The sequence below is a fragment of the Vespula vulgaris genome, chromosome 17 (genome assembly GCF_905475345.1).
Source record: "Vespula vulgaris chromosome 17, iyVesVulg1.1, whole genome shotgun sequence".
NCBI classification, from domain to species: domain Eukaryota; kingdom Metazoa; phylum Arthropoda; class Insecta; order Hymenoptera; family Vespidae; genus Vespula; species Vespula vulgaris.
Genome location: NC_066602.1, coordinates 2,001,251 through 2,027,217, shown reverse-complemented (window position 1 = coordinate 2,027,217; position 25,967 = coordinate 2,001,251). Strand labels below are relative to the sequence as shown.

Sequence of the window (25,967 nt, the reverse complement as noted above, 5' to 3'; positions counted from 1 at the left end):
GATACGAAAATGAAGAAGAAGAAAAGAGAGGAGGAGGAGGAAAAGCCCCCTATCGTATCCCTCTTATCACTTATATGCGAGCTAATAATTTTTAAAAGTAAGGGCTTAGACATTAACGACACACTGTGTAAATTATAATAAGCGAGCCAGCGAGGGCATAACTACTGTGATTTTAATTATTTAACGATATATATCTGCGTAAAGACGACGAAGACGAAGACGAAAAAGAAGGAGAAAGAGAAAAGAGAAAAAAAAACAAAGAAATTAAACAAGAAGTGAAAAACATATTAAAAAGTGATCTGCTTATGGATCATCTTCGCGGTATGTGATGTGTTTTTTGTATAATACTGCTCTATATAAATACCTATGTACTATATTACTGTAACAATAGTTGCTGCTGCCGCTCGTGTTGAATTAGAAAGTAAATCACGATATAGACTTAGTGAACAAAACAGCAAAGGAAACAACTACCTAAGTATAGCGTTTATCCCTAGTGTATCATAATTTCCCACGGCAGGATGTAACATATTATTATTATTATTATTATTATTATTATTATTATTATTATTATTAATTATTAATTATTAATTATTAATTATTAATTATTAATTATTATTATTATTATTATATTAGCATCATCATTGTTATTATTATTATTATTATTATTATTATTATTATTATTATTATTATTAATATTATTAATATTATTATTATTATCATTAATATTATGATATTTAGTACTACTATGTATATTATAAAAAGATTTTTAATATTAATTCTTATGCCGATTATTTTATTATTATTATTATTATTATTATTATTATTATTATTATTATCATTATTACTATTACTATTACTATTACTATTATTATTATTAATTTGATTACTATTATTATTATTATTATCATCAATATTATCATTATAATTAAGATTAATTAGGATTATTATTATTATCTTTATTAGTTTATTATTACAATTATTATTATTACTATTAATATTACTATTATTACTAAAACTACTGCTATCACCACTATTGCTATTACTATCGCCACTATACTATTACTACTACTACTACTACTACTACTACTACTACTGTTACACTACCACCATTACTACACCTATCACCACTACTATACTACTACTATACTACTACTACTATCTACTACTACTACACTACTACTACTACTATCTACTACTACTACTATTACTACTACTACTATTACTACTACTACACTACTACTACTACTACTACTACTACTACTACTACTACTACTACTACTACTACTACTACTACTACTACTACTACTACTACTACTATACTACCACTACTCTCTATTATTACTATTACCGTTGCTATTAATTATTATTAACGTTATTACATCAGGCTAGCTAAAGCGTACCGAAACCGCACGTTTAAAATGAAGAAGAAGAGGGGCTTAAAGCAGCAAAGTCGTGCTTGTATAATGAAAGTGCGATCGATCTCATTGACCATTGACGCCGCCCTAATTCTACAACACACTTCCATCCCATTTAATTCCTAATATCCCTTGGCGTTGCATTATCGATATTGCAACGTTTCTCTCATAGACTTTTTAGTAATTATGTCCAAGAGATAATAATGCGCTTACGTGTATAGAAAGAAAGAGAGAGAAAGGGAGAGAGAGAATGAGAGAGCGATAGAGAGAAAGAGAGAGAGAGAGAGAAAGACCAGAAGAGAGTTGCACTATATCACACACACACAAGAAGAACCGTGAAAAAAAAAAGAAGAACATATTTAAGAAGTAGTAATATAAGTAACTCTTACCTATTTACGATATTATACTGTTGCGCGTAGGGCGCATGCCTCTAGAGAAGTAATGTTATATTAAAATGATAAAAAAGAAAAAAAAGAGAACGAAGAAAAAGAAGAGAGGAAGGAAAAGAAAAAAATAAATTAAATCACATACACATACATACACACACACACACACACATACACATACAGAAGTATATTAGGGATAGGCGGATAAAACTTAGGAATTTTCTAATAATATGTTAGCTTTATTATCGACTAATCGCCTTTCATTTTTTAGACGATTCATTAACTTTTTGTGTTTTATATTTTTTATTTTATTTTATTCTATTTTATTATTATTCCTTTGTTTTTTTTTTTTTTTTTATGAACAACCGTTTGTACATACATTCGTACGTACAGTTTATGCGTGCATACATACGTGCATGCGTGCATATATATTTATATATATATATATATATATATAAAATGCAATGATTCTTTGGCAGTACATGTCCTTCGTGAAATAGTAGTAATTATATTAGGAAAGAGAGAGAGAGAGAGAGAGAGAGAGAGAGAGGGAGAGAAAGGGAAAGAGAGAAAGAGCGAGAGAGAGAGAGAGAGAAAGAGAGAGAGAGAGAAAAAGGAAAAAAAAGCAGAACATTATGATTACAAAATAACGAGAAAAAAATTAGAATTTACTTTTCCATTTTTTTTCTAATCTTTTTTCTGTTCTTAACGATATCATCTCATTTATTTATTTTTTCTTTTTCTTTGTTTTTTTCTTTTTTTTTTTTTTAGAGATACTTGTTTTAAAACACAAGTATTAGAGATGATGATGGATATTATTATTATGATTATTATTTATCATTGGACGAGAAGAGTATAACGTAACTTTTTTTCTTAATTTTGTAATTCGAAAAAACATTCGAGTAAACAACGAATTTTTCAAACGTCGTAAAGGGAATTAAGAATTCGTTGATTACTCGACGACTCCTCCTCCGCCATGTTCGTTCTTTGCATTTTATTATCTTTTTTTTTATTTTTTTTATTTTTTTATATACATATACACAAACATATATATATATTTTTTTTAACGTTTCCCGCCCTTTCTTCTGCCTATCCCTAAACAATATTATATAATTAAAGGTGTAAGGCAGCGCGGATTACTCGTGGATATTGCGTGTGCATGTACAGTGTAAAAGATGCGTTGTGCATATGTACAGTGTAGAAGTATAAGTGAGCGAGCGAGTTGCGAGTATAAAAAAGAAATTAAAGAAAAAAAAAAAAATTAAGTAAGCATATATATATATAATATTACAGGTACAAGTAAGTATAATATATCGAGCGCGCGAATGCGTCGCACGCATCGCGTTAAATAATAAATTTGTTTCCAATGGGAACGCTTTTTTCTTTTCTTTTCTTTTCTTTTTTAATAATTCTTTTTTTCTTTTCTGTTTTTTTTTTTTTTGATAATTTTATTTCTAATTTTTTTATTCCATACTTTTTGTTTGTTTATTTTCTTTTTTCAATTACAATTATTCGCCCTCGCAATTGATTGAAGAAACAAACAAGGGAAAAAAGAAAAGAAGATGAAAATAAATGTTTTATATATGCGAGATAAGAGAGAGAGAGAGAGAGAGAGAGAGGGGAGAGAGCGAGAGAGCGAGAGCGAGAGAGAGAGAGAGAGAGAGAGAGAGAAAGAGAGAGAGAGAGAGAGAGAGAGAGTGTGTGATAACGTGTATGTATGTATCTATCCTGCCTGGGTGTGTGCGAGTGTGTATGAGTGAGAGAGAAAAGAATATTCGGATTCGCGATGCGTGCGTCCAATAAACGCCTCACCTATCTTGTAAATTATCTGTGAATATTTTGATTTAGTTTCTTCCTATAAAAGTAGACACTACTACTGGTATACAAAAAAAAAAGTTTATGTTAATCACTTAAGGAGAATGTACAGATATCACCATTTTTGTTTTGTGTTTTACTGTAGTTATTGATAATTATATGGATATTAACGATAATAATAACTATGATTAAAAAACTTATGTGAAAGTCTTTATATATATTATTTTTTTAATCCTCATATATATTATATAGTTTATGTTCCATTCATAATAATTTTTAATTCATATGGTTGGAGATCATACAATTATTTTAATGTTTCAACAACGAATAGAATTCATTTATGTAATGAAATTACATATTACATACCATTTCATCATTAGAATATAACTTGAAATTCAAGTAAACTTATAAAGTTCTTATTTTATATATTATTATATATTATTTTATAAAAAATAATAATAATCTGTTTGTGATTATTTATTATTAATTATGAGAACAACTTTTTTAAAGTAATATATATTTCCTTTTATACCTTTAATCATTAGAAATGATAATTCAGAATAAAATGCATTGAATTCTTCATTTCCATTGTTTGGTTAAAGCGACTGCAATTTCTTGTTGTTCTTATGTCACATTGAATATTTATAACAATTGAATAAAATGTACAAAAATTAATTAAATAATGAAATACAAATTAACTCGAATTTACATATAACATATCTATGCAGTCTTTTGTACGATTTGAAAAAGAGAGATGACGGATTAATTTGGGCGGATTCTCAAAACCTAGTCAATAGAGCAACTAATACATTCTATTTATTTATATTGATATTAATAATAACAAATAAATTAATAAATAATTAGAATTAAATAAATATGTTTCTATTATATAAATATACTGTATAAAATATGTGTTATACAATTTTGTAGAAAATTCATTCGTATTATATATATTAATAAAATATTATTGAACACATAAAGTTCAATAATATTTTAGTTGGATTAAAATATTTAATAATTTATTTAATAAATGTTTCTAAAAGTTTATTTAGTTACAAATTTTATTCATTACAAAATTGTATTACGTATTACTAATCGTATTATCGAACACTCGTTCGATTCGAGATATATGTAGAGTAATTCAAATATCATACACCAGAGTGCGCATCGGTCATCGATCTTTTCTATTCATCATGGCGGTGAGTGTGTAATTCTCGTACGAAAATCAATCGAAAATATCTTAATATATCGCCTTCATCCTTTTTATTTTATTATTGTTTTATGTATAGTGAGCGAAATATTGCTTTTATCTGATTAAAAATTATATTCTTTGTTAGTTAAGTCAACATGTTTACCTGTTTATATGTATCAGTCTGTCGGTCTTACATGTTGTTTTTGATCAGCGTGCATTGCGATCATAACCTTCGAAAAATGATTATTTCAATATAATCTTTTTTTCTTTTTTAAATACTCTTTCTTCCTACAATTTAATCGTTTTCTATAATTTGAAGTTGTTATTATCGTTTTATAATCGTAACAAAATTTCTATAACCTTTATTCTACTGCTACTGCATGAGTCTATCTGAAGGTGTATTTTCATGAGTATTAATTGTAATACTTATTTGATTATAGGACGTAAAGAAAGCTACTGAGAAAAAAGTAGAGAAAACTGAAAAGAGGACAAAGAAAGAACCAAAAGATGCATCCAAGAATGTTATGCGTGAAGTTAGAATTCGAAAGTTATGTTTGAACATTTGTGTTGGTGAATCTGGCGACAGACTAACAAGAGCAGCAAAGGTATGTTGTTTTAAAAAGTACGAATAATTTATTAATAATTTGAAACTTAAGTAAAAGTAATAACAAAATAACATTGAGTATCAATTTGGATAACAGGTGTTGGAACAGTTAACTGGACAACAACCAGTTTTCTCCAAAGCAAGGTATACTGTACGTTCTTTTGGTATCCGTCGTAATGAAAAAATTGCTGTACACTGTACCGTTCGTGGAGTGAAAGCCGAGGAGATTCTTGAACGTGGTTTAAAAGTTAGTTTACATAGCATCTTTCGTTATTTTCTTTCTTTCGATTATCCGTATAATTATTAATTATTGTATCATTACACTGTACTAGGTACGCGAGTACGAATTGAGAAGAGAAAACTTCTCAGGTACTGGAAACTTTGGATTTGGTATCCAAGAACACATTGATTTAGGTATTAAATACGATCCTAGCATTGGTATTTATGGTTTGGACTTCTACGTTGTACTTGGACGTCCAGGTTAGTTACTTTTTATTAATTAATAACACATTCGTTGCACATTATCTGGTATCATAGATATCTTGGTTATTCATTGACGATGTCTATTATTGTAAAACATGTGCTAAAATAAATGTTTCATATTTGCAACTCATGCCCACTTCTTATACTGGGTGTGTTACTTAACTGAATCTACATTTTAATATATATATAAAAATTTTCTTTTCTTCTATATCAAAAACATTTCAACTTTGTATGTATTTATAAATTTGTAGGTTTCAACGTAGCTCACAGACGAAGAAAAACTGGCAAAGTTGGTTTCCCTCATAGACTAACTAAAGAAGATGCAATGAAATGGTTCCAACAGAAATATGACGGTATCATAATTGCTGGGAAAAAGTAATGTACAAATATTGTATTTTACGATTATCTTATAAAAAATATTAAAAAATTCTAACACGTGGGGTATATTTTTTAATTGTCTTTAATATTCCTTTTTTTTTTAGATAGTTATTAACGCAGAAGTAGTATGTAGTTGAATATTTGTTTAGATTTTATTCGTACTTTATTATAGAATTATTTACATACTCTACATTCAGTTCCACATATTCATATCAGAGCTCTGAACAAGTATTAATGTCTATTAACGACAACGAGTGAAGAAACTATATGAATGCAGACAGAATATTTCGTATATATTATTTATCTATAGATATGATTACTTTCTTCTTTTGTAATAACTATTTTATATCTATAAAAGATTATTTCAAACTTATAGTTGGTTACATTAACTTATATTATGTGCATCTCAAAATAAGTCAAATTACATCATATAATAATAATTTAATTACTTAGTCTTCCATTTAAGGTTATATATAAAAACAGTGTTGCTTTGATTAATATATTATGTTTGGTTAATTAATTTTCACAGCATTGGCACCATAGGAACATATAATTTTATAAATTGAAATTTTATTTGTAATAACATCCGAGTAATAAGAAAAAGTTTAAATTTTAATGCCAATTTTATGTTCAGAGCTCACCTTGGTTATCTTTACAAGATATTTTAATTTAAATAGTTAAAGGAAAATATGAAGTTATCAAATGTAATACAATGAGATAAATAGGCTGCTCGAAATATCTTTGGTTTTTATATAAATTATTGCATAATGTGAATATAATCCTTTTTATCGTTAATGATTATATTCATATCATTTTTTAACAAGATTTATTCAGGAATATTTCACCAATTAATGTACTTGTAATATTATAAATAATTTAAAAGTAAGTCAATATATCACAGTGGAATACTGTTACCGATGGAAGTGTTCAGTAATAAAATGTTGGCAGTAAAGAATACATTAAAATAATAGTTATTGGTGCAAAAAAATCTATCCAGGAAGTACGATATATATATATATATATGTAGTTAGTGTACTTATATTTTTTTCTTTTCTTAATTTTTATAGTATATTCGCTTAATAACACTTTCACTGTGGATTTTTCTATAATACTAGATAATAAGCAGATTAAAGGCAAGATCAAGCAGATAAGCAGATAAAAAGGCAATCTTCTCAGTCTCCTTATTACTTCAATGTAATATGCCACCAAATTTAGGTATAATTATAATTTAGATTTTTCTTTGATTTTAATAAGACTTTAAATTATTTTATTTATTAATCTAATTAATTTCTAACACGTTTTAATTCTATGCAAACGTAAAATATCCTACTCTCCAATAGAAATATTTCGTGGCTTTATAGTATATATAGTTATTTTTATATTCTAATATTTGTATGAATATACAATGTGGATATGTATTTCAAATATTAATATGAAAAATAATCTTTTATTATTTTTGTTTTTTCAGACAGTTATATAAATAGGCCTTAGGGTCCAGTACATTATATTAATAATCATATCGCGATAAATAATAATTAAATATTATTAATTAGAAATTTGTATCTAAAAATATAGTTGTGTAATTTTAAATAGAACATAAAAAAAAATTCTATTAAAGAAGTTCCTATATTAAATAATAACTTATCCCATGTATTCTTTATGAAATACATATCCATTGATGGAAATCAATATACATATAACTACCATATAATATGAAGACTATTAAATTTGTATCATACGCATATACATTTACAATTTCAAAATGTTTTTCATCGCATAGCAAAAGTTGAAATACATATTATTAAAACTGTTTAAAATCATTCAAATTGTCTGCTAACCAGCAGCAGTATGATAAAGGTATATGACATACAGTGTTCATTTTATCCATTAGAAAAAAAATTATTAAAAATATAAGTACAATCAGTATATACTTTTTCAATGTGAACCTATGTAAATAGAAAATAATGTTTCTTTTTAATCATTGAGACAAATATATGTTTAGTTCTCTATATCAATATCTGTATATAAAATTATAAATATTATATTAAAAAAAGTGATAAATGGAGAACATGTTACACCGTATGTCTTTAACAATGATATACATCGTTTTCTATAAAGTTGTATAAGTTATTTTCTTACAGATCCATAAATTTTATCAATGTTGTGTTTCTCAGCTTCGGTAAAACCCAAGATACTTTCGATGGCATTCAGATGTCCACGATGATTTTCCTTATCAGTCAGGAAGTAATAAAATGCTGATTTTAGAAACTGCAAGGTGATTACAAGATCCAATTCATCCTTCTTGTATTTTGATTCCACAATACTCCGATACATTGCCTAATATATAAAAGAAAGAAAAAAAAAAAAAAAATAAAAATGCTAATATATATATTGTTATTAATATATATTCCATTTTATATTTATGCGTTGTGTGCATATTATCAAACAGTGAATATTTTTCTCTAAAAAGTAAAATAATATATTTATTGCAGATGAATCCAGTAATATCAGAATATGTTCTATGAAAATTACCTTCACGCATATAACATATTGGTTTTTTTAATTAATCATATTTATATATAATAATAATCTTTTATAATTTTATTATTTCTGGATCCAATATGAAGAAGTATCAGGCAAGTTTTATACAAATATAAATATTGGAAGCGTGCATTGCTCTAAGCACGTGCAAACTTACATCGATTGAATTATAAGAGGCTGTTTCTTCCAAGTGCACTGTATGGCCCGATCTAAGAGCGATGTATTGTAGTGTAAACTGTAAACCATCTACATTTGTGCTTGACAATCAACATGCAGATTTTAAGAGCAAAGCCATCACAGAAGAAGATGTACTTTAAACTTTTTATACAAAATTGTTCTAAATTCCATCATTATTTGATGAAAAGGAAGAGAAGAAATAAAAAATACAAAAACAAAATTTGCTTAGATCGTTAATGTATATGAATAAACATGTCTATGATGATAAACAATATACTGTCATTAAGAATCATGCTTTTATTTAAAGATATTTACAAATCGAAAAAAGCTACATATATACATGAAAGTGCAAATAAATAAAATTACTTTGATAAAAGAAGGAACATATGTTATGTATGGGACTAAAATAATTGTCGAAATTTTTACTGAACATATGGAGATAAAAAAAGAAATTTTGTCATGTAACCATATATATATATATATATATATATATATATATATATATATATATATATTGATATATGCGTATATGTTTTAATGTATGCAATTTTTCAAGCGATGGAAAATTGAACGATCTTGCAAATTAAAGTAATAATAGGAAGATCTGTGCACTATATGCGAGCAAATGCAACGCAGTTGTACAACAGAGAAAATGAATGAAGATTCTTCACGTGTCAGTCGAACAAGAATACAGACCTTACGTGTGCCAAGGACCCAGAGAGAAACAGCCTCCTGAGCGCTTAATAAATTTTGGCTACGATCGGCTGAAATGTGAGGTTCAGGCGAGTAGCTTGTATCCTGGAGTGTGAGCGGCGACCAAAAAAAGTGATACATCGTTAGTACAAAAAGATAGTGAATTATGAATAATAAAATTCTGTAGGCAGAGAGCGATGCATGCGTTCGATCAATGCAGATGTTGATGAACTAACGCAGTGAATTCAATATGTGAAACAATAAGCTTCACTATTACGATACTAGAAAAGTGAAATGGTTTTTACTATTCTCCTTATAAATACATACATTTTATTAAACGAACAAGTATGTACTATATATAAAAAGTTATGAAAATCTTTAAGAAAGAATACTTCTTTAAATATCTAAAGAATATAGAACTAAGTTTTTTGATGTATGCATTTGAGAGGAGATTTGAAAGTCTACATAACACTTGTAATTGTGATTCAATTCTATTTGCTAAAACATTCTCATTGCTTTCATCATATTGTATTTAAAACCAAAACGAATCATGACGTGTTCTCATTCTGAAACAACTCGAATGTGTCAAATAGAGATCAATACAATTCCATCTACACAATTTTCACAATAACAGGTATATAATAATAATATAGATTACCTTAATTTTGTCTAATTCTGCTTTTGTAACTGTTAATTCTTGTTGTAAATCGGTGACGTTAACTTTCGAGGATGATTTTTGCTGTGCATTTTCAGGTATCTATAAATTTGACATGTAAGAAACATTAAGAAAATTAATACATACAGACACAGACACACGGAGAGACAGAGAGAAATAAAAGTGAGAGAGAAAACAGATGTTTTATCGTCACCTGATCAGTTTTTTCAGTGCGTGCAGTTTCTTGTTCATTCGCATGCACTTTCAGGTACATTTGTTTATCCTTTTCTTCTTGCTCTTTAATTAAAGCTTTCTTCTTATCCAGTTCATTTTTCACAGCCTCCAATTCCACTTCCAACTCTCTAGTGCGAGCTTCCGCAGCATCAACGGACGGCCTTACCTCGCAATAGCGAGTATTAACTTCAGATAGTTGATTTAACAAGCTCTCTACCTATATCATCAAACATAAATAAATATGGATGAATGGATGAATCTACGCCAACAAAAAGATAAGAGAGAAATTCAAAAGAGAAGAGAGAGAGAGAGAGAGAGAGAGAGAGAAAAAATATTCTCATTCGATTACCTTATCATTGTGCTTCTGTTTCAATTCCTGCATTTCATCGATATGTCTTCGGTGCATTTCTTCGATTCTGCTTTCATAATGATCAACCAATCGACGTCTTTCTTCGTCTCTCTCAGGACTACTATCCACAACAGAGACGGATCTACTAGCGTCTTTAGGTTCATCTTGACTTAGGTTGGATGGAGGATTATTACCAGAAAGTTCGGGTACCGTTTCCGGTAGGCACACAGAATCTTTCGAGTGGACGGAGCCGTCTTCAAAATGTCCTGAATCTGCTAAAGAGGATGGTACATCCGATTGGGCACGTTTATCCGGAGTTTCTGGACTAGCGACCTTTTCGAATGAACCTTCCTCTAAAAGATCTTTGCATGGTGATTCCGGTGAAAAAGGATTGTTTTCACGTACAGTAAGAGCATCGCTACTGTCGGTTCTTTCATCAGGACTATTCAATGATGCTTTATACAATCGTAATTCAACGACCTCTTTAGTTAATCGAACGATCTCTCGATTTTTTTCTTCGATCTCTATTCTTGCTTCCTTCAAAAGAGCCTATAACAAAAATTATGATCATTTTAATTCCTCTTGTTTTTGTTGTTTCTTCTTTTAAAAAAGATAAACTTGAACTCACCTGAAATTTCCTAATTTGTCTGGCGGCCCTTTGTGTCGGTGTAAGATACTGTTCATTGTCTCCGGTATGATTAGAACAATGGACAACGTACTTTCGTGATCGACCGGACCAAGTAGTACCGTTCAAAGCAAAGGAAGCATGATCGCAGGCACTTGCGGTGCTGCATGCACTTCCGTAACTTCTCACGCTCTCTGCATCACTGTCATCTGCTCCTGGTGTTGTTCCTGAGGCCGCGTGTCCTGTTCGCGGCCTAGCTGGTGTCAGTGAGAGGCTCTACAATAGTTAATAATAATACTAATAATAATATTAATACTGATATTACTATTACCATTACTACTACTACTACTACTACTACTACTACTAATAATAATAATAATAATAATAATAACAATAACAATGATCATAATAATGAAAACTTCTCAGATAAATTTTTAACATTATTAATTCCTATAATTAAAAAAAATTCGTTTCTATCATTTTTACAAGTTACTATATATGTATATATATAACAAACTTTCCATTTATATCTCTTCAATATTTAATTAACATCTTTATTATAATATTTCTAGATGTATAGACTAAAACGAGAAGATACCAACCGATGGACAACTACGAGAATTCCTATAATCTTGTGAATCCATACGTCTCTCTCTTTCTCCCTCTCTCTTTCTCTATCTATTATATACTATCTTCGGATAAAAGTTTGAAAACTGAATGAATCTTCGAAGAAATTTGTATGATCGTATCCATGGTAAAAAAGAGAAGAAAATGATTAGAAGATATAACTGACATGTCGTTAGGCTCCTGAACCCAAAGCTTTTTTAGCACGGTCAACTCTGGATGTTGAATCTGGTCTACTAGTGCGAGGGAGAAAAACGATCTGCGCCGACGCGTTGGTTGAGAAAGGTCAGGGAGCCTTCTTCGTGGCTTCCTATGTTTCTCTTAGTACTCCCACTACAATTTCCACCCTCTCTTTCTCTCTATCTCTATCTTTTTTCCTCCCTCCTATTTCTTCTCCTTTTCCTTCTCTTTCTCTCTCTCTCTCTTGCTCTACCTCTCTCTTTCTCTTTCTCTCTCCTTCTAAGGTGATAGATAATTCAGAAAGGTGGAAGATACTACTTCCTAGTCTTTTCTTTCTTTCTTTCTTTCTTCCTTTCTTTTTTTTTTTTTTTCTCTTTGCCAACTATTCAGCATCGTTCTCTTTTATCATTCCAAATGAACGTTATTTTAAGAGTAAGAGAAAAGTTTAGTAAAATTTATTCGACATTTCTATTAAAGAGAATTTCCAGGGAGAAAAAAAGAAGAAAAAAAAAGAAAAGACATTTTTTGGCACTGTCAGGTGAATTTAAGAAAAGGAAAGTAGAAGAAAAGAATTCATCGTTAGTCAATTGAATATATAACGATTATAAAGAGTGAAGAATCTTCGAAAATTAGTTTATTGTGTAATTCGTTTGATTAGGTCATGGTAATAGAAAATACGTCTATAAATTAATTCAAAAATGAAATTATTGAAAGAGAAATAATAAATCAATTAAGACATGATAATAAGTTGTCAATTACATACACGCGCGTCGTCTTTTTACGTATGAAGAATAAAGAAGAAATATGGGAATTTCATGGACAAAGATAACATTGATAAGATCGATAAGCATTGTATACTTATGTTAGCCAAGATAAATTGGATCTTGCGTTCTTACTTTTTGTTACGATGGTATTAATCTTTTAAGTACACACACACACATATACGTGTGTATATACATATTTAAAATTATGTCCATCTTATAATACATGAATTTTTCCATACTAATAATAGTAATAATTACGAGCTCTTACATCCATAAGATAGATCTCTTTACGTTTAAAACGTTCATATCTCTTTAAAAATATACGATCTCTACGTGTGTGTAAATATCTACCTGTTGGACGGCTAAAACCAGTGAGAAGTCACGTAATCAAAAGGCAAGTATTACAATACAGAAATAAAGAGGTAGAAAAAATACTTACATTTTGTAATTGTACTCAAAATAATGATATCCGTTTTTATATCGTTTAGAAACACGCAATACATATGTGTGTATATATATATACTAATGTATGATTTAAAATGCCAATTAATTTTTCCTCCTCATTTTTATGATCACGTGAAAAAATAATAATAAATTGTTATTCTTCTTAAAGGAATCAAGGACAACGTAATATAAATCTATAGATCAGTTGACATATCTGTGTATGTGTATATTAAATTTTATTATGGAAGAACGTTTACTTAGCTTTTCTGATCAAAGATAACGATGTTTATAACGAAAATAAATATTATCATTAATCTTTTGAACTCCGACTATATCACCAAAAAACAAAGAAAATGTTGTGAACGTTCTATGCGAAATATACGCAAAGTATATAAAAAGACAGCAGTGGAAGGCGTTTAGGCCAATGAGATCTACCGATTCTCTTGATAAGGTTTCCGAATACGTAGTAGGAAGAATTATTGAATCTTACACTAACGGTAAAAACAAAAAAAAAAGTCGTTCGTTTCAAAATTATTATAAAATATATTAACGACGATGAATGACGATAATAATGAAATATGTTTATCGTTCACTCATACATAAGATAAAGTTAAAACGCAAAAGAAAGTATTCGAGCGCAGCAATCGGTCGAAATTTAGAAATAAAATGAAAATAGAAAGAAAGGATGGATTTATGTATAAAATATATTAAAAAAATTACTTACAAGAGATCGTTGTCTTGGCGAGTCGGTTCCATTCTCCGTGATGACCGGAAAGATACGATGATCAGGATGTTGCTGCTGCTGCTGCTGCTGCTGTAGCAAAAGATGGTTGTGACGACGGTAGTGGTGTTGGTGATGTTGGCCAAGAAGAGCCGAGGTGGTGGTAGTAGTAGTGGGTCGAGAATGATGTGCTGGAAGCCGTTCACCACGGATGCGCATGCTCGAGGAACGGCGCAGAACGTTATTAGATGATGGTCTGGGTATACGAGAGTCCAAAGCTAACGGAGAGGAACCAGGAACTATGGTGGTATTGCTCGATGAATTCATAGTACTTGATAATATTGAAACTCCATCGATAGAACCATCGAGTAAAGCGTCGATTTCTGGACTACTGCAAATAGCTTTGCTTGGACTGACTATATTTCTTGAATGATTCATTGTTGTTGAATCGTTGTTGTTGTTGTTGTTGTTATTGTTATTGTGGATAATTGAAGTACGAACAGGATGCATGGAATGTAAAGTATGTAAGGATCTCTCGCTACCGTGACGCGCCATTCTGTTCGTCCAATTCATTCTTTTGTCAATCGATACTATTGTTGACTGATTTCTAAACAGATCAATATTTTCAGAAAATTAGATCCTTTTAGGCTCTTTTAACGATTCTTTAGAAAATAGAAAGGTTTTTCTTTCTATTTTATACAATCTTGTGATTAGAACGATCTGTATATTATATATGGGTATAGAGAAAGTCTGAGAAATAGGAATTAATTATACTGATGTGAATCGAGTTGAAATTTGCGAAATTCACGAATTTGTTGTTTTGTATATATTGTACTATTGGAAAACTTTATTCGAAATCTATTTCCTCTCCAATTTTTCTTTTTCTTAGAATTCAAACTCGAAACTCATTTTTGTTTCCTCAGTTTTCTGTAGAACGTTTACTTTGATAGGAAAGCAACGTTGGCAAGATATTAGATTACCATTTCTAGTTGTGCGTGTATGCACCAATTTAAAAGTATATTTATATTTTTCTCTGTTTATTTCAAATAGATAGATAGATAGATAGATAGATAGATAGATATCGGATATCGAAATATTACATGCATGATCGTTCACCACAAGAAAATTCCCTTTCACCGAATAGAATAATATCCTTGTAGGAAATATGATAAGAGAGATGGATGCAAATAGAAAAAGAAAAATACATATACACACATACATACATTATTCCGTTATGTAAAAAAAAAGAAAAAAGAAAAAGAAAATGAAATTTATATTTAATATATTACAAAAAAAATATAACCTTTAGCTCCATATAATTACAAAATTACAATATACAGGGTGAATCCAAAAATTCCTAAGCAATTATAAAAATCAATTACTGTTCTATCGTAGTTTAGCTTGTAGTTTTCCAATCTGAAACAAAACAAAAAAGAAAGGGAAAGAATTACGATAAATTATTTCTAAAACTATTTTTACGCTTATCCTATTTAATGTAATTTAATATTTAATGTAAAATATGTATATCATATAATTCATCTGTTTAATATGTGTTTTTTTTTTTTTTTTAACGAAATCAAGTAATGCATTTAAAGGTTGTGTCAAGTTTTTAACGTTGTATTTTCTTTTTGTTTTATATTAGAAAGTTGGTTATATAACGGTACATAAAATCTTTTTTTATTTCTTTTTCAGTTATTTTTTGTTTCTTTTTTATTTTTATTCGTTTCGTAATGAAATAGAAATAAAAAAGGCTATGCTTATCAAAGCGTAACTATGTTAAAGCGGTATCTTGACTTCGGAACACGCTCAGTGACTACGTTAGTTTTATTTAAAATAAAATAAAAAAAAAAAAAAGAAAAAAGATATGGAGAAGTGTTTATTAACCTATTAAACATACCGTAGAGAAATTCTAATGGAGGAACAAAAATAACGAAGGAATCGACGATTTTAACATGTATTTCCTTATAAATTGCATGATATTATTTGATATACATATATATAGGTTGTAAGAGCGCGTCTGTCAGGCTTGTTAAACTCGTTGAACGTTAATTAAGTTACAAGGCTGAGACCGCGATGCAGTTATAAAAAAAAAAGAGAGAAAGAGAGAGAGAGAAAAAAAAAAGAATATGAGGAACGTCTATTTTCTTCCTCCATTTTAACCATTAATTAAATACGTTCACAAGGCTAAATAATTACGTGAGAGATTAGAAAAATTATTTCTAAAAAAAGAATAGAATAGAATAGAATAGAATAGACGATTGTATTCATATGTTTGAAAGTATTATTTTACACAAGGAATTCTCATTTATTTATTTTGATTCAATCTAAAAAGTAAAAGTATCTGAACGTATTTAGTGAAGTAAAACATTTTACTACTCGAGTCAAATGTAATAATGATTGAAAATAAGAAATACATAAAAAAAAGAGAGAGAGAGAGAAAAGAAGAGAAGGAAAAAAAAAGAAACAAAAAAATATGGAATGAGTTGCATGTTCGCAGCGAACAATTACGTCATCGATTATAGTTTTCTTCTTTTTTTTTTTAAATACGAAAAATTGCAATTTATAGGAGATATTGTTACGTTAATAAAAACAGGAAAGATATTCACAGACACAGAGAACTTCATTGCAAAGGAGAAAATAGGTTGAAACGAGAAAACGAGTAGTAGCTATCGGGAGAAAGAAATCGATCATTCTCCATTCTATTTCGAGACTTTTGCTGCAGTCATGTTATGGAGTGTTCGTATTTTCTTATAAAAAAATACATAAAAACATACGTATACATATCGTCTGTTTTATACAATCTCGATCATCATAGATATTTTTATGTAATGTATTTTCAAACATAAATATATATATTTACAAAAATCTTTTGAACGGTATGTGTCCCTCCTACGTGAACAAACGATTCTGATTGGTCGAACGATTTACTCGCTGTTCTCGTTAAACCATATTGTTGGCAAAGTGCCTTGTACCTAATCACACGCGATAATAAAAATTATTATCCTACAAAATTAGACATTCTAATTCTTTATTTAAATATTTTTTTTAAATATTTACCTTTGGTATTAATTTATTTTACTTCTACCGATATTATATATATATATATATATATATATATATATATATATATGTTCACACGTGTTAGTATGCATTCACTTAGATATCGTTTAATCTTATCTATTCACTTGCAAGAAATTAAAGCTTAAATTTTACTTACAAACATCGATAAAGTCCAATTTCCTTCTCTTTTATTTACACACACCAACACAGTCATACACACACACGTACATACGAGTACACTTAACAAGTTTGACAATCGTTTCGTAGCAACAAAAAAGTTTCATACTTCATATAGTTTCATTCTAGAGAAATCACTTGGACAAAATGCTTTAGAAAATTCACTTGGATATAGAAAGAAAACGTTTCACTTTCTAAACACTTATATATATATATATATATTTTTTTTTTCTTTTTTGCCGCGCATTGAAACTTCCTACAACGCGGAGTTTAACGATACTCCTGAAAATATCTATGCACTCGTTAATTCGCACTTGTCATTCTGAAAAGATTTCTCACCCCCTTTCTCATGAAGGTTGATCGATGCACCTTGGTGTGTCTATCACATTTCTAATATTAAATATTTCTATAATTGTTCGAACGATTTCTTCTAATGAAATACTTTCCTTATTACGAATAACGATTTTTTTTTCTATGACGACGTATACATATATGTATATATATATATTACGATTTATTGAAGCTAAATATATAATAACAGATTGTTAAGAAATAGTAGGGACGTTGAGGAACGTCACGAGACAACGACGACGACAACGAGGAACTCTATAACGCTCATGAAAACGCGTCGGCTGCAGTCAGCGTTGTTACGTTAGCGACGGAAAATTATGAAACGTCCGTGTCACGTGATCTCTCCGCTCTCTTTGACTACTAGCGACATCTTAGCGATGAAAAGTTGAAGTATCAAGCAACATGGTTATTTTCAACGAGTGGCGCTCCTATCGCGAATTATTCAAAAGTATTATTTCAAAATTGTATAATGACGTTTTTCAATTAACCCGTGTCTGATTTTTTTTTTCAGATAAAAGCAAATTCCTAAATGATTATTTTATGTTATTTATTACTTATCATTTATTTTATATGAACGTTTGTTATTTAGGAATGAAATTTGTTTAAAAAAAAAAAAGAAGAAGAAGAAGAAGAAAAAAATGAAGGAGAACAGAGAAAGAAAGAAAGAGAAAGAAATATTTTGGACGACAATCGAGATGGCGTTGATACAAAGGTTGGCAATTGTGATTTCGATACTGTGATATTGTCGATATTTCGAAAAAAAGATTGAACGTGCAGTGTTTCTTCAAGATTTATCGTGCGACTTCAAATTTTTTGTCTTCACTTTTCGTGACTATGGAGATTCAGGATATTTAATAATAATAATAATTTATATGAAGAAAGAAAATTGTTTGTAAAAAAAAATAATGTGGTAAAATTATGGACGACCGGTTATATCCCCTCACTCGTTTTCAGTTCGCTTAATCTCTCAATCTCCTTTAGTTAGTCGATAAAACAGAAAATGTTAGGAAAAATTACGTTTTCGTAATGTACATACCGACAATGCGAACGTAGATTTTCGCGGCTTGTACAGGTTGGAAGATCATCATCCAGAAACGCGAGTAGATCTGTTGTCAGTAGGAATCATCAACTGTATGGAGATTTATCGGAGAAAAATTATTATCTGAACTATGGATTCTCCACCTGCTTTGGAAACTGTCTATCAAGCTGTATATTCCTTATACAATAATTCAAATCCATCCGATTCTGGGAAAGCATCATTATGGCTTGGAGAATTGCAAAAATCAGTAAGTTATTAATTCAACCTGATGTCTATATTATATTACCAATGATATTATTATTAGTAATATCTTTATTGATTATATATTCTTATTTGCCATATTAAATTTTTGTGCGGTTCATACGAATGCTCAGTTGCGTCTAATAGAAAACACGTTAATAACACTTTTTAACCTCTGATCTTTGTGAAATCTTTTTACTTTATTATAATAAAACTGTTGTATTTATAATAAAGATATAATGTATAGATCGTTGTAGCATTTGAAACTGATCATTATATGTATTAATTCCATCGATATATATAAGAATTTTAATATATATCTATATATATATTTATTAGATACATCAAACAAGCATCTTATTAATTTATCATTTTTAGGTATTTGCATGGAAAATATCTGACGAAATGTTGCAGCAAAAGAGAGACATAGAGTCTTGTTATTTTGCTGCACAAACTATGCGTACAAAAATACAATTATCCTTTCATGAGTTACCTTTAGAAGCTCATACTTCTTTGCGCGATTCTTTAATGGAACATATATCACAAATTAATGAACATACCAATTCTGCCATTGTTACACAGGTTTATATATATAACTTAAATATTTTGTTTCTTAAATTAAAACTGTTATAAATTTTTTCTTTTATATATTTCAAGGAAAGAAGATGTATTTCATATTTCTTATTACTTACAGTTATGTTTAGCATTGGCAGCTCTTGCGTTACAAATGTCATCGTGGCAGAAACCTGTTATAGATTTAATTAACAGGTTCGGAAGAACAAGCAGCAGTCTTTGGCCATTGCTAGAGATTATGACTGTACTTCCAGAAGAAGTAAAGTCAAAATCTCTTAGGTATAAAAAAATATTATAAAGTATACAAACAAAATATTTCTTTGCTTTTATTAATATAATTTATATATAATGTAGATTAGGAGCCAACAGAAGACAACACGTATTGGTAGAGCTTATTGCGACTGCTGATACAGTTACAGAATTCTTGGTACGTAACTTTAGTAGAGTTATAAATGAAAAATTAATGAATGAAAAATAAATATTATATCAAATTATTTCAGAAAATGTGTTTGAAAGATGGCGGTGATAATGTACAAATACGAGTTACTATTCTTCGATGTTTTACTAGTTGGATTACTGTTCGTGCTATACCTCTTCAGACTATACCAACGAGTGAAGTTGTGACATACGTATTTCAAGTAAGTATTTATAATATTTAAAGATTTATATTAAGTTATTGTATTCGTATGTAAATTATTATAGGTATTGGGTAATCATATGGCTGGTTCTCAATTACACGAAGCTGCTGCAGATTGTATGTGCGTTATCCTACAAGCATTAGAAGAAGATAGTAATAGTAGTCGAGATAATAATAGCGAACCAAGTGCTCAATTTCAACAATTACAAATGTGTCTTTTTAGTAATGTAATGGATTTAGAACAACCATATCATTTATCTGTCGTTCACGAAGATATGGAAAAGTAAATTAAAAGTTATTGAAATATTTTTTCATTATTATAGCAATTAATATATAAAATCATTTTTTTTTACACAGATCTATTAACTATTGTCGTGTTTTTACGGAATTGGCCGAAACATTTATCGATACTATCATAGAAGGTAGTATGGATAGAAAAAGTCATTATGCTATCAAGATTCTTGATCTTGTTCTCATGTGTCTTGGACATCACGATTATGAAGTTTGTAATTCATATATATTGGAGAATAAATATTCGTATTTATTATTTCTGACAATAATTTTCATCGTGCTTTTTAGGTCGCACAAATAACTTTTCATCTTTGGTATCGATTATCAGAAGTCCTTTATCAAAAAAATGACGATGAACTTAATCTCGTATTTCGACCACACATTGAACGATTAATCGGTGCACTTTGTAGGCATTGCCAAATGGAACCAGATCATGTGAGTGAGAAATTTTATAATTTAAAATTAATATATATATATATATAAAACACTAATATATTAATTAATTTATTATAGCTTGGTTTAGTAGAAGAAGGTGGAGGAGGAGAAGAGTTTGCAGAATTTAGAAATCGCGTATCAGAACTCATAAAAGACGTAATATTTGTAGTTGGCAGCAGTCATTGTTTCAGACAAATGTTTTCTTCATTAACAGGTGGTCCTGGTCCACAAGGACTACCCGTTCAAACTCCTACTTGGGATTCTATAGAGGCTGCGCTTTTTGTAATGCAAGCAGTTGCTAAAAATATACTACCGTGAGTTATATTAATACGTAATAGCAATAACTAATAAAATATTAAGAACTATTTTTAATATTTATTCCATTTGATTATACAGAGAGGAAAATGACGTTGTTCCAAAAGTAGTTGAAGCAATCCTTAATTTACCAGAAAACACTCATATTGCTGTACGACATACAAGCATTCTTTTGTTAGGAGAATTATGTGAATGGATAGACAGTCATCCCCAAACATTAGGTAAGCGTAATGTGTGTTCACGCTAATATTAGTATCTTGTATATTATAATTTAAATGATTATTACAGAACCAATACTAAATACTTTATTGGCTTGTCTAAGTCAAAAAGGATTAGGAACTGCAGCATCCGGTGCACTTTTAAGCATTTGTACTGCATGTGCAATACGTATGGGACCACATTTCCCTGGATTGTTGCAAATTGCACGCTCTCTTGATAGTTTTGGTATAAGTAATGATTCTGCTATTGGACTGCTAAAAGGTAGTATTCTATTTATTATATACTAATTTTTTAAACTATAAATATAATAATCAAGATAATTGATAGAATAATATATAATGATTTATAGGTGCAGCATTAGTTTTGGCAAGATTACCAAGAGCAGAAATTACCCCAGCGATGAAAGAATTATGTTGGTTTCAAGCTATACCACTTTGCGAGCTTTTGCAAAATAAAGTACCAATAGAAAAGGGAACAAAGACTGATCCTGTGATATGGTTAGATAGATTAGCAGTAATATTTAGGTACACTAATCCTCTAATCCGGGATTCAAACGAACCACATCCCTGTCAGAATGTTGTTACTGAAGTAAGTCATGAATAGAATATATTTTTATTATAAGAGAGAGAGAGAGAGTTAACTCGTGTCATATAATTGATATTTATTAACAGATGTGGCCAGTATTGTCAAATGTATGTACAGAATATCAGCACGATGCAAGACTTATGGAAAGATGTTGTCGTTGTTTAAGGTTCGCTGTTAGATGTGTAGGCAAATATTCCGCACATCTCCTTGAGCCACTTGTAAAACAGGTACATAATAATATTATAAAAATATTTCATATACCTATTGTAATCATTTTTATAATTTTTTTTTTACAGATTGTACAATTATATTCCGCGCATCAACATAGTTGTTTCTTATATCTTGGTTCCATATTAGTCGACGAATATGCTTTTGAAACGGAATGTTTGCCAGGATTACTGAGTATGTTGGAAGCTTTTATCGGACCTACTTTTACGATTCTTCAACAAGACGATGGTTTAAAAGATCATCCTGATACTATAGACGACCTCTTCAGATTATGCGCTAGGTATAAAATTTTGACGATATTATATTATATATTATATTATTTTTTTAATACATAATGAATGAAACACAATTTTATTATTTCAATAGGTTTCTACAAAGAGTACCTATTCCTTTTCTACATTCATCAATAATCGGAAGTGTAATTGACTGTGCTTTGATGGCATGTAGTTTAGATCATAGAGATGCTAATGCTTCAGTAATGAAATTCTTTTATGATCTTTTATATAGTGGTAGAATGCTTCAGGTATTTATTTACAGTGTTTACAATTTCTATTTAGAATATTTTCGTTATTTAAATTATGTATATATCTTTTGTTATAATCAATATTTTTAGTCACATCCGGATTACTCGATACGACGACAATTAGTGAGAGGAATAATATTAGAAAAAGGTCAAACATTAGTTATGAGACTTCTTCATGCTTCTGTATTCTCGTTATCTTCGTACATGTTATCCGATGTTGCAGACGTTATCGTTGAACTTAATTTAGCCGATAGGCAGGTACGTTATCATATAATAAAAGTTGTACAATAAAATCTAAAATAATCTAAAATGTATTATTATTCGTAGCTTTTATCAAAATGGTTAGAAGAAGCTATAAAATCAATGCCAACTCAAAATGCGGATGGATCTCCTACGGCAACAAACGAACAACTTGTTGAATTCCATAATACCGTTACAAGGTATAATAAAATTACTCTTTTAATATTAAGTTAATGAGAATAGCTAATATATAGTATAGCTAAATGTTATATATATAATTTGTATTTATTATTTTAGAGCTGATATAGCTAAACCTGTGACAGTTGCCCTAAGATACTTCGCGCGTTTATATCGTTGATGCAACTTGATTTTTTATCAATGATTAACAAGAACTAATAACTAGTAAAGTTCTTCCAACATGCAATACCCCTATGCAATTACAACCGAAAGTGATGAGAACCTACAAGGGTGTTGTTAACTGGTAAGTTAACTTTATATAACTGTTATGGAGAAAAAAGCAGTTTCGCGGAAATCTATAAAATAAAACATACATACAGACATACATACATACATACATTTGTGTCTGTGTGTGCGTGTGAGTGTGTGTATATATATATATATATACATATATATATATATATATGTTCATTCTATCTACTTATTTATTTGCAAAGTATGTACAAAAATTTTATTTCTATAATAAACTATAACATTTGAATTTATTTCTTTTTTTTTTTCAAGTATTATGTCGTTTTAAAAAAGAATTTTTTAAAATATAATTTATTACCTTTTTTCGTTTTTAATATATATAATCGCACAAATATACACAAACAAAAATTGGAAAAAATAAATATTTTCAAATGATAAAATATGATTTTTAATAGAAACACTAACTTTTTTTGCATAAAAACCTTTTTGACTGTTCAACTATTTCAGAACTATATTTCTCTGTTTTTATATTACCTATTATATAATAGGTAAATATCTAGTCATCTCTTACGATTTTTTTTTTGGTTAATCAAATTAATATAGTTGATAGTTAAAACAAAATATAAATACATACTTTGTAAAATGATATGGAGTTAGTAGAATATTTTGGACATTTAATGATAAATTTTTTTATTTACTTTCAATCTTATTAATATTATGAAACACATAATTACATTTTATTAATTTGATTGTAATAACATACATAAACATATATTTTCTTATAAAAATATTTTAGAGAAAGAGGGATGGAAAGTAAGAAATTTATGTATACATGCGTCTAACTTGTATCAGCTGTAAGGGGGAAAAAAAAAAAGAGAAATATTTTTAATTTTTGACCATCAGATTGTAATATGCAATATCTCTTTTTATTTTCCATCTAATCGAAGTTATAACCGTATTTAACTTTTCACACTTTGGAGACACAGATTTTATAATTATAATATTACGATTAACATGATACATAAATTGCAGAGTATCTCAGTTATGAATTTGTTAACTCGCTATATCATTATTATATTTATGAGAAACTATGGATTGAAAATGTACAAGCGCATGATATTGAAATCAATTTATATAAAATTTTCTTTGAAAAATATATTTAAGTGAAAATTCTTTCATGGAAGATCTATGTAAGATTGTATTAAAAAATTTTTGACGTTTCATATAAACACACTGAACTTCTTAAGAAAAAAGAAAAGAAAGAAAGAAAAAAAAAAGAACTGCTTATTCTTTCTAATACAATGACAACTATCTCATCAAAATTTCAAAGTAAATAGTAGAGCCAATCTTAAAAAAAAATGCTCCAATACTATTTCTTTATAATCACGGGGTACGTATTAAATGATAAAAATCTACACAGAAAAGTTTCAATGATGTATAAAAATGTTATTGTATTAATATAACAACTTCGTACTATAGTTCCAAACTACTACTATTACTATACAGAAATGAAATCTGTATGTGTAACGACTGCTTTTCTGTGTAATAAAATCATATTTATATAAGGATAACGCAATTATAAGTATAATACACATTCAGATATATAAAAATAAGTTTAGAAGCTTACATTCTTGATATATTTAATTTAACAAGCTATAGAGCGCGCTATTCTTAAATTGTACAGATTGTTTACGAAAGCAAAGATAAAGTTCAAGTTTGTCATGGAATGTTATCGTGTACATATAGCATACTTTATAGTACAGAACTTAAGATACTATGCAGGACTATCTTTAATGTACTATCATTGATGTTTAAACTGAAATTCAATTGTGATGTACATCGATATATAAATACCGATTTAGCATTTATTAATGACAGTTTAAACACTGCTTCATTTTGTAATGACAGATAATGAAGATAATTGAAATAAAGCGATATTTTTTACCTAAATAAATAAATAAATCAATAACAAATCAATCAATCAATCAATCAATCAATCAATCAATGAGTCAATCAGTAAAATAACTTTTACTCGACTCATAACGAACGTAATATTAAGCTGATTAATTTAATTAGAAAATAGAATGTAGTGAAATGAATTTAAGGACAATATGCCAACGTATACACTTCTCTCATACGATACAACAGCACACGGTTTCTTGCAGACAACACGCGAAGAATGCAGAGTGGCACGACGCACGGCTCCGACATTCCAAGCTCAGGAGGTGATTCACGATCATTTCATCTATCTATGGAACGACTGGCTCGTAGACTTAAAACGTTTCATTCTAAACATGCCATGCAAATGTAGTTATGTTCATTAAAAAAGTTATCAGAAAATTTTA

At 28.9% G+C, this 25,967-nt stretch overlaps 3 protein-coding genes across 12 annotated transcripts; 2 read left to right on the top strand and 1 right to left on the bottom strand.

Moving 5' to 3' along the window:
- The first annotated feature begins 4,794 nt into the window (after window positions 1-4,794).
- Window positions 4,795-6,328, top strand: LOC127069932 (60S ribosomal protein L11). The gene is made up of 5 exons (XM_051007678.1): window positions 4,795-4,815; window positions 5,249-5,413; window positions 5,510-5,659; window positions 5,745-5,892; window positions 6,147-6,328. Exons 1-5 carry the CDS (start codon window positions 4,810-4,812, stop codon window positions 6,272-6,274), a joined length of 597 nt encoding a protein of 198 aa, XP_050863635.1. The 5' UTR covers window positions 4,795-4,809; the 3' UTR covers window positions 6,275-6,328.
- Window positions 6,329-6,401: 73 nt separating this feature from the next.
- On the bottom strand, window positions 6,402-18,141 carry LOC127069920 (protein quick-to-court). 7 transcript variants are annotated; one of them, XM_051007642.1, is made up of 11 exons: window positions 17,498-18,141; window positions 17,141-17,252; window positions 15,584-15,696; window positions 14,284-14,887; window positions 11,551-11,823; window positions 10,923-11,471; window positions 10,554-10,790; window positions 10,343-10,441; window positions 9,688-9,789; window positions 8,972-9,049; window positions 6,402-8,610 (listed from the first exon to the last, which is right to left on the bottom strand). In XM_051007642.1, exons 4-11 carry the CDS (start codon window positions 14,851-14,853, stop codon window positions 8,401-8,403), a joined length of 2,118 nt encoding a protein of 705 aa, XP_050863599.1. In that variant the 5' UTR covers window positions 14,854-14,887; window positions 15,584-15,696; window positions 17,141-17,252; window positions 17,498-18,141; the 3' UTR covers window positions 6,402-8,400. The 7 variants fall into 7 exon arrangements, with proteins under 7 accessions (XP_050863599.1, XP_050863597.1, XP_050863598.1 ...); XM_051007640.1 differs by lacking the exon at window positions 17,141-17,252; XM_051007641.1 differs by lacking the exon at window positions 17,141-17,252 and having other exon boundaries at window positions 15,663-15,696.
- A 352-nt stretch (window positions 18,142-18,493) lies between these two features.
- Window positions 18,494-25,967, top strand: LOC127069916 (transportin-3). Of its 4 annotated transcripts, none has more exons than XR_007783786.1 (19): window positions 18,494-19,154; window positions 19,526-19,729; window positions 19,842-19,999; window positions 20,075-20,147; window positions 20,221-20,358; window positions 20,423-20,640; window positions 20,715-20,859; window positions 20,937-21,083; window positions 21,162-21,397; window positions 21,480-21,619; window positions 21,687-21,878; window positions 21,967-22,205; window positions 22,289-22,429; window positions 22,499-22,710; window positions 22,797-22,953; window positions 23,044-23,211; window positions 23,281-23,393; window positions 23,491-23,674; window positions 25,788-25,967. XR_007783786.1 is itself a non-coding variant. In XM_051007627.1 (18 exons), the coding sequence occupies exons 1-18, from the start codon at window positions 19,038-19,040 to the stop codon at window positions 23,549-23,551; spliced, it is 2,859 nt and encodes a 952-aa protein (XP_050863584.1). In that variant the 5' UTR covers window positions 18,494-19,037; the 3' UTR covers window positions 23,552-25,967. The 4 variants fall into 4 exon arrangements, 1 of the variants encoding a protein (XP_050863584.1); XR_007783787.1 differs by having other exon boundaries at window positions 25,771-25,967; XR_007783785.1 differs by having other exon boundaries at window positions 24,419-25,967.